This window comes from Nerophis lumbriciformis, linkage group LG24 (assembly GCF_033978685.3).
Source record: "Nerophis lumbriciformis linkage group LG24, RoL_Nlum_v2.1, whole genome shotgun sequence".
Classification (NCBI taxonomy): domain Eukaryota; kingdom Metazoa; phylum Chordata; class Actinopteri; order Syngnathiformes; family Syngnathidae; genus Nerophis; species Nerophis lumbriciformis.
In genome coordinates this window covers 37151364-37160000 of record NC_084571.2, presented here as the reverse complement: position 1 = coordinate 37160000, position 8637 = coordinate 37151364, and the positions used below count along the sequence as shown (strand labels likewise).

Genomic DNA, 8637 nt, shown 5'->3' with positions numbered 1-8637 from the left:
TGTCTAGATATATCTATATTACAATACTAGATGCTTCCTTTAAAAACAAGTGGTTCAACTAAGTAGCAGCATACTTCATGACATATCAGTATCATTATTACTGATAATAGTATTTTATAATAATAAACAATAAAAAAAAGTTATATTAGCAATTTACTACCGTATTTTTCGGAGTATAAGTCGCTCCGGAGTATAAGTCGCACCGCCCGAAAATGCATAATAAAGAAGGAAAAAAACATATATAAGTCGCATTTTTGGGGGAAATTTATTTGATAAAAGCCAACAGCAAGAATAGACATTTGAAAGGCAATTTAAAATAAATCAAGAATAGTGAACAACAGGCTGAATAAGTGTACGTTATATGAGGCATAAATAACCAACTGGTATGTTAACATAACATATTATGGTAAGAGTCATTCAAATAACTATAACATATAGAACATGCTATACGTTTACCAAACAATCTCTCACTCCTAATCACTAAATCCCATGAAATCTTATACGTCTAGTCTCTTACGTGAATGAGATAAATAATATTATTTGATATTTTACGCTAATGTGTTCATCATTTCACACATAAGTCGCTCCCCCGGCCCGCCAAACTATGAAAAAAACTGCGACTTATAGTCCGAAAAATACGGTACTAATAATGATAATGATCACAGTAATTAATATTACTGAAAATAATGAATTATATATCATGTCCAGGTATATTATATAACAATATGTGCCTCCTTTAAAAATATAACAAGTGGTTCAACTAGATTTGTGCTATCACAAACACATACCAATTTTACACACACAGTTTTTTACTGTATTCTAATATCTTACTTTAAGGTAATACAGTATCATATTTTTTGTGGAAAAATGTCCTAAAAAGTATGTTAAAGCATTATTCAATTATACCATTTGTACAAGTAATGTCTTAGAGAAAACAAAAATAATTTCATTATTATAAATAAACACTTCACTCCACTTTAATACGACTGCCCTAACAGACACCTAGAACTCTCTGCAGTTGAGTAAATACATGCCATTGCTCGCTAAATGAGGAAGTAACGATACTAATAGAATTGTGAGCGTAACCTACCGACAGACCAGGTGGTCCCGGTGGACCAATGGGGCCAGGTGTGCCGGAACCTCCCTATAGATAAAATAAGGACAAGTATTTGAAGGCTCGTATTACAGTAATATTTAATGTTGCATTCATTCACACCTCATCTCCTTTAGGCCCCTGTGCACCGTTGCTTCCAGGCAGGCCGCGGTCACCTTTCTCTCCAAGGTCTCCCGGGGAGCCGACGAGGCCAAGCAACCCGCCGTGACCCTGCAGACAGACTTGCTGTTATTAAACTCTACTCCAGGACTTAGACTGATCCATTTGATGCGTACTTTTTCTCCCTGTATTCCAGTATCCCCTTTAAATCCAGGGAGTCCCGGTGGTCCCTGTTAACAAAAGCAACAGTTTCAATTAGAGATGTCCGATAATGGCTTTTTTGGCGATATCCGATATTCCGATATTGTCCAACGGTTAGTCACCGATTCCGATATCAACCGATACGGATGTATACAGTCGTGGAATGAACACATTAGTATGCCTAATTCATACTTGCCAACCCTCCCGAAAATCTCTCGAAATTCAGGCGGACTCAGGTCCATAATAACAAATATTTTATTTGAGTATTAACCCACAATATAAACAGCGTACCTGCCCAATCACGTTATAACTCTAGAATGATGGAGGGCGAGTTCTTGGTTTCTTATGTGGGTTTATTGTTAGGCAGTTTCATTAACGTCCTCCCAGCGCGGCAACAACACACAACAGCAGTCACGTTTTTCGTCTACCGTAAAGCAGTTCGTCTGCCGTAAACAGCAATGTTGTGACACTCTTAAACAGGACAATACTGCCATCTAGTGCATTTGATGAAAGCACTTTTGTGGGTGCCACACATCAATGCATCATCAGAGAGGGTGTTCAGCATGGTTCGAAAAATAGTGACAGAGAATAGAACAAGGATGGACAATTCAACCCTTAACTCAACAATGAGTAGATGAGTGTTATGTGTGTGTATATGTGTAATTAAATGAACACTGAAATTCAAGTATTTATTTTATATATATATATATATATATATATATATATATATATATATATATATATATATATATAAAATAAAATATATATATATATAAAATTAAAAAAAATAAATAAATATATATATATACAGGTAAAAGCCAGTAAATTAGAATATTTTGAAAAACTTGATTTATTTCAGTAATTGCATTCAAAAGGTGTAACTTGTACATTATATTTATTCATTGCACACAGACTGATGCATTCAAATGTTTATTTCATTTAATTTTGATGATTTGAAGTGGCAACAAATGAAAATCCAAAATTCCGTGTGTCACAAAATTAGAATATTACTTAAGGCTAATACAAAAAAGGGATTTTTAGAAATGTTGGCCAACTGAAAAGTATGAAAATGAAAAATATGAGCATGTACAATACTCAATACTTGGTTGGAGCTCCTTTTGCCTCAATTACTGCGTTAATGCGGCGTGGCATGGAGTCGATGAGTTTCTGGCACTGCTCAGGTGTTATGAGAGCCCAGGTTGCTCTGATAGTGGCCTTCAACTCTTCTGCATTTTTGGGTCTGGCATTCTGCATCTTCCTTTTCACAATACCCCACAGATTTTCTATGGGGCTAAGGTCAGGGGAGTTGGCGGGCCAATTTAGAAAAGAAATATCATGGTATGTGACTTATTTGAGAGTTTTCGGTGTCTTCCTGTGTGTAGTGTTTAGTTCTTGTCTTGCGCTCTTATTTTGGTGACTTTTCCTGTTTTGTTGGTATTTTCCTGTAGAAGTTTCATGTCTTCAGTATATTTTTGTTTTAGCAAACAAGGCTATTTAAGTTGTCGCTATCCTTCTTTGCGGGGACATTGTTGATTGTCATGTCATGTTCGGATGTACTTTGTCTTTGCTCCACGTAAGTCTTTGCTGTCGTCCAGCATTCTGTTTTTGTTTACTTTGCAACCAGTTCAGTTTTAGTTTCGTTTTGCATAGCCTTCCCTAAGCTTCAATGCCTTTTCTTAGCGGCACTCGCCTTTTGTTTATTTTTGGTTTAAGCATTAGATACCTTTTTACCTGCACGCTGATGTCTACAAAGCAATTAGCTACCGGCTGCCACCTACTGATATGCAAGAGTACAACATGGTTACCAGAGGTGGGTAGAGTAGCCAGAAATTGTACTCAAGTAAGAGTACTGTTACTTTAGAGATTTATTACTCAAGTAAAAGTAAGGAGTAGTCACCCAAATATTTACTTGAGTAAAAGTAAAAAGTATGTTGTGAAAAAACTACTCAAGTACTGAGTAACTGATGAGTAACATACACACACATATCATATATACAGGTAAAAGCCAGTAAATTAGAATATTTTGAAAAACTTGATTTATTTCAGTAATTGCATTCAAAAGGTGTAACTTGTACATTATATTTATTCATTGCACACAGACTGATGCATTCAAATGTTTATTTCATTTAATTTTGATGATTTGAAGTGACAACAAATGAAAAAGTGTGTCACAAAATTAGAATATTGTGTAAGGCTAATACAAAAAAGGGATTTTTAGAAATGTTGGCCAACTGAAAAGTATGAAAATGAAAAATATGAGCATGTACAATACTCAATACTTGGTTGGAGCTCCTTTTGCCTCAATTACTGCGTTAATGCGGCGTGGCATGGAGTCGATGAGTTTCTGGCACTGCTCAGGTGTTATGAGAGCCCAGGTTGCTCTGATAGTGGCCTTCAACTCTTCTGCGTTTTTGGGTCTGGCATTCTGCATCTTCCTTTTCACAATACCCCACAGATTTTCTATGGGGCTAAGGTCAGGGGAGTTGGCGGGCCAATTTAGAACAGAAATACCATGGTCCGTAAACCAGGCACGGGTAGATTTTGCGCTGTGTGCAGGCGCCAAGTCCTGTTGGAACTTGAAATCTTCATCTCCATAGAGCAGGTCAGCAGCAGGAAGCATGAAGTGCTCTAAAACTTGCTGGTAGACGGCTGCGTTGACCCTGGATCTCAGGAAACAGAGTGGACCGACACCAGCAATTACTGAAATAAATCAAGTTTTTCAAAATATTCTAATTTACTGGCTTTTACCTGTATTAAGTCTGGAACGATCTCCCTCTCCATGTGAGACAGGCCCCTTCTTTTGAAGACCCTTCTTAAAACCCATTTTTATTCACTGGCTTTTAACCCAGCATGAGACTTTGAACTGTTTTTAGCTTTTAACTTTTTGAACTGTTTTTAACTTTTAAACTGTTTTTATTTAACAAACTGTTCTTAGGGTAATTCATGTTTGCTTTTTAAATGTGTATTTTTATTTCTGTTTTAAACGTTATTTTTTAGTCTGTCCTTTGCCTTCATTTCTTTGTGGTGTACAGCCCTTTGTTTTTCAACTGTGCTTGTCTTTAAAGGGCTTTGTAAATAAAGTTGGTATGGTATGGTATGGTATGGTATGTGACTGGGTCGGCACGCTGTTTGTATGGAGGAAAAGCGGACGTGACGACAGGTTGTAGAGGACGCTAAAAAGGCAGTGCCTTTAAGGCACGCCCCCAATATTGTTGTCCGGGTGGAAATCGGGAGAATGGTTGCCCCCGGGAGATTTTCGGGAGGGGCACTGAAATTTGTGAGACTCCCGGGAAAATCGGGAGGGTTGGCAAGTATGCCCTACGTCCATGTTTCACCTGATATGTACCTCTCCGTACAGCGGCGATTTAAAAAGTCATTAATTTTACTTTTTGAAACCGATACCGATAATTTCCGATACTACATTTTAAAGCATTTATCGGCATCTCTAGTTTCAATTATGAAGCTTCTGAAAGGGATTTAAATAGCATGTTTCAGTTCATTTGCTCTGTTATGATCTTACCAATGGTCCAGGTGGTCCAGTTTTTCCTGGCTCACCAGTTAAGCCTTGCTCGCCCTGGAGATTAAACAAATAAAAGCCTAATTGCATGATGTAATAGGAAGGGACCCCAGTATGAAGAATGTGGCGGAGCATCAGAAACCAGATTCGGTCTTATTGTACTGACCGCAGGGCCTGGGATTCCTCGAAAGCCCTCTTGTCCAGGCCTCCCTGGCTGTCCTTGTGGTCCCACAGGGCCTGTCCTGCCCACTGGACCCAGAGTGCCGGTTTCTCCCTGGCAAGGTATAGACATGACGGTGACCGTAACACAAAAATGCCAGTTAAGATGAATGCCGCCATCCTAACCTTGTCGCCTTTCTTTCCTTGCTTCCCTTCACTTCCTGCAGCACCCACGTGTCCCTAAGATCCCAGAATGTATTCACAAAAAAGTACATGCACACATAGTCAAGTACAACACTTTTTAGCCTCACTCTGCGTCCAGGAGGTCCTGCAGGACCTGGCTCTCCGGAAGCTCCTGGGGGTCCCTTCAGGGGATAAAGAAATCATTTTAATTCCATCCATCCATCCATCCATCTTCTTCCGCTTACCCGAGGTCGGGTCGCGGGGGCAGCAGCCTAAGCAGGGAAGCCCAGACTTCCCTCCTCTCCCCAGCCACTTCGTCCAGCTCCTCCCGGGGGATCCCGAGGCGTTCCCAGGCCAGCCGGGAGAGATAGTCTTCCCAGCGTGTCCTGGGTCTTCCCCGTGGCCTCCTACCGGTCGGATGTGCCCGAAACACCTTCCTAGGGAGGCGTTCGGGTGGCATCCTGACCAGATGCCCGAACCACCTCATCTGGCTCCTCTCGATGTGGAGGAGCAGCGGCTTTACTTTGAGCTTCCCCCAAATGACAGAGCTTCTCACCCTATCTCTAAGGGAGAGCCCCGCCACTCGGCGGAGGAAACTCATTTCGGCCGCTTGTACCCGTGATCTTGTCCTTTCGGTCATGACCCAAAGCTCATGACCATAGGTGAGGATGGGAACGTAGATCGACCGGTAAATCGAGAGCTTTGCCTTCCGGCTCAGCTCCTTCTTCACTACAACGGATCGATACAGTGTCCGCATTACTGAAGACGCCGCACCGATCCGCCTGTCGATCTCACGATCCACTCTTCCCCCACTCGTGAACAAGACTCCGAGGTACTTGAACTCCTCCACTTGGGGCAAGATCTCCTCCCCAACCCGGAGATGGCACTCCACCCTTTTCCGGGCGAGAACCATGGACTCGGACTTGGAGGTGCTGATTCCCATCCCAGTCGCTTCACACTCGGCTGCGAACCGATCCAGTGAGAGCTGAAGATCTTGGCCGGAGGAAGCCATCAGGACCACATCATCTGCAAATAGCAGAGACCTAATCCTGCAGCCACCAAACCAGATACCCTCAACGCCCTGACTGCGCCTAGAAATTCTGTCCATAAAGGTTATGAACAGAATCGGTGACAAAGGGCAGCCTTGGCGGAGTCCAACCCTCACTGGAAACGTGTCCGACTTACTGCCGGCAATGCGGACCAAGCTCTGACACTGATTATACAGGGAGCGAACTGCCACAATAAGACAGTCCGTTACCCCGTACTCTCTGAGCACTCCCCACAGGACTTCCCGGGGTACACGGTCGAATGCCTTCTCCAAGTCCACAAAGCACATGTAGACTGGTTGGGCAAACTCCCATGCACCCTCAAGGACCCTGCCGAGAGTATAGAGCTGGTCCACAGTTCCACGACCAGGACGAAAACCACACTGTTCCTCCTGAATCCGAGGTTCGACTATCTGGCGTAGCCTCCTCTCCTCTCTCATTTTAATTCATTAAAATATATTTGTATGCCCAACCCAAGAGTCAGAACAACTCACAGCTTTGCCAGGTTCTCCGTGATCACCCTTCGGTCCTGGTCCACCATCTTCACCCTGAATAATATAAATATGTTATAGTACTGTAAGGAACACTGATCTACTAAGATCCAAATAAAATAAATAGTGTTTGCATAAAAATGTGTGTGTACATTTACTGCCTGATGACTGGAGGCGGGGCATTATACTACCATTTTGGAAGCATAAGGGAGACCAGCTGACCTGCAGCAACCATAGAGGGATCACACTCCTCTCCATCCCCGGTAAACTCTTTACCCGCATATTACTCACCCGAGCTCTACCTGCAACCAGAAGCAGACGCCGCCAAGAACAGGCCGGCTTCATGCCCAATCGTTCCACCGCGGATCACATCTCTGCCATCCGGCTCTTAATAGGAAAGGCCCGGGAGTTCAGAAAGGACCGGCACCTCTACATTGCCTTCATTGACCTTAAGGCTGCCTTCGACACTGTGGACCACATCCTGAAGTCCCTCGGAGTCCCAACTAAAATCACCACACTCTTTCAGCAGTTGTATCAGGGTGCAGAAAGCTGTGTGCGTGTGAGCTGTAAAGACTCTGAGTGGTTCCCCATCAACAGCGGGGTCAGGCAAGGCTGTGTTGCCGCACCAGAACTATTTAACTCTGTCATCGACCACCTGATGTCCAGAGTCTGTGTGCGAGTCCCCGGGGCGTCACTTGGAAACTACACCCTAAAGGACCTCGAATACGCCGATGACACCACCCTGTTCAGTGAGACCGCTGACCAGCTCAGGGAGGCCCTCGGTGTGTTTGATGAAGAGACCAAACAGCTCGGCCTGAAAATCAGCTGGTCCAAAACCAAACTCATGCATATCGGCGATGGACCAGACCCACCACCCTTCTTATTTGAGGATACCCCTGTCCACTTTGTCCCTACCTTCAGATACCTCGGCTCGACAGTCACCAACACCGGCGACCTCAAACGAGAGGTGGACCGCCGTCGCGCCCTTGCAGCCTCCGTCATGCAGTCCTTGTGGAGACCGTTGTGGCGACACCGGCACATATCTCGGGACACCAAGTTGAGGGTCTACAATTCCTCTGTCATCTCTGTCCTTCTGTACGGCTCGGAAACATGGCCGCTGAATAACATCCTGGCGGCCAGGCTAGATGACTTTGATTCCAGAGCCCTCAGGAGGATAGAAGGCAACACGTGGAGCCAGCATGCAGAGGTGGGTAGTAACGCGATACATTTACTCCGTTACATCTACTTGAGTAACTTTTGGGATAAATTGTACTTCTAAGAGTAGTTTTAATGCAACATACTTTTACTTTTACTTAAGTATATTTATAGAGAAGGAACGCTACTTTTACTCCGCTACTTTTATCCCGCTACTTTTATCCCGCTACTTTTATCTACATTCAGCTCGCTACTCGCTACTAATTTTTATCGATCTGTTAATGCACGTTTTGTTTGTTTTGGTCTGTCAGACAGACCTTCAAAGTGCCTGCCTTACTGGTGACGTTTCACTTCGTTCCACCAATCAGATGCAGTCACTGGAGACGTTGGACCAATCAAACAGAGCCATGTGGTCACATGACCTGACTTAAACAAGTTGAAAAACTTATTGGGGTGTTACCATTTAGTGGTCAATTGTACGGAATATGTACTGTACTGTGCAATCTACTAATAAAACTTTCAATCAATCAATCAAAAGTGTGAAGGAAAAAAGATACTTGTTTTATTTCAACCGTACCGTCAAAAGCCTCAAGACTGACCGCACATGAGGACGTTCCTGTCTTCACAATAAAAGTGCCGCGTCATCGCGCCTGCGCTTTCAAAACAAGAGTC

The 8637-nt window shown here is 43.2% G+C and overlaps 1 protein-coding gene across 1 annotated transcript in view; it reads right to left on the bottom strand.

Annotated features, from left to right (window-relative positions):
* The window catches only part of col5a3a (collagen, type V, alpha 3a), a 223546-nt gene that overhangs the window by 21937 nt on the left and 192972 nt on the right, over positions 1 to 8637 (bottom strand). The window contains exons 50-57 of the mRNA XM_072916024.1: positions 6814 to 6867; positions 5402 to 5455; positions 5277 to 5330; positions 5098 to 5205; positions 4935 to 4988; positions 1390 to 1443; positions 1217 to 1324; positions 1091 to 1144 (exon numbers count right to left, since the gene is read on the bottom strand). Coding sequence (XP_072772125.1) covers positions 1091 to 1144; positions 1217 to 1324; positions 1390 to 1443; positions 4935 to 4988; positions 5098 to 5205; positions 5277 to 5330; positions 5402 to 5455; positions 6814 to 6867 — 540 coding nt within the window. The remainder of the gene's footprint in view (positions 1 to 1090; positions 1145 to 1216; positions 1325 to 1389; positions 1444 to 4934; positions 4989 to 5097; positions 5206 to 5276; positions 5331 to 5401; positions 5456 to 6813; positions 6868 to 8637) is intronic.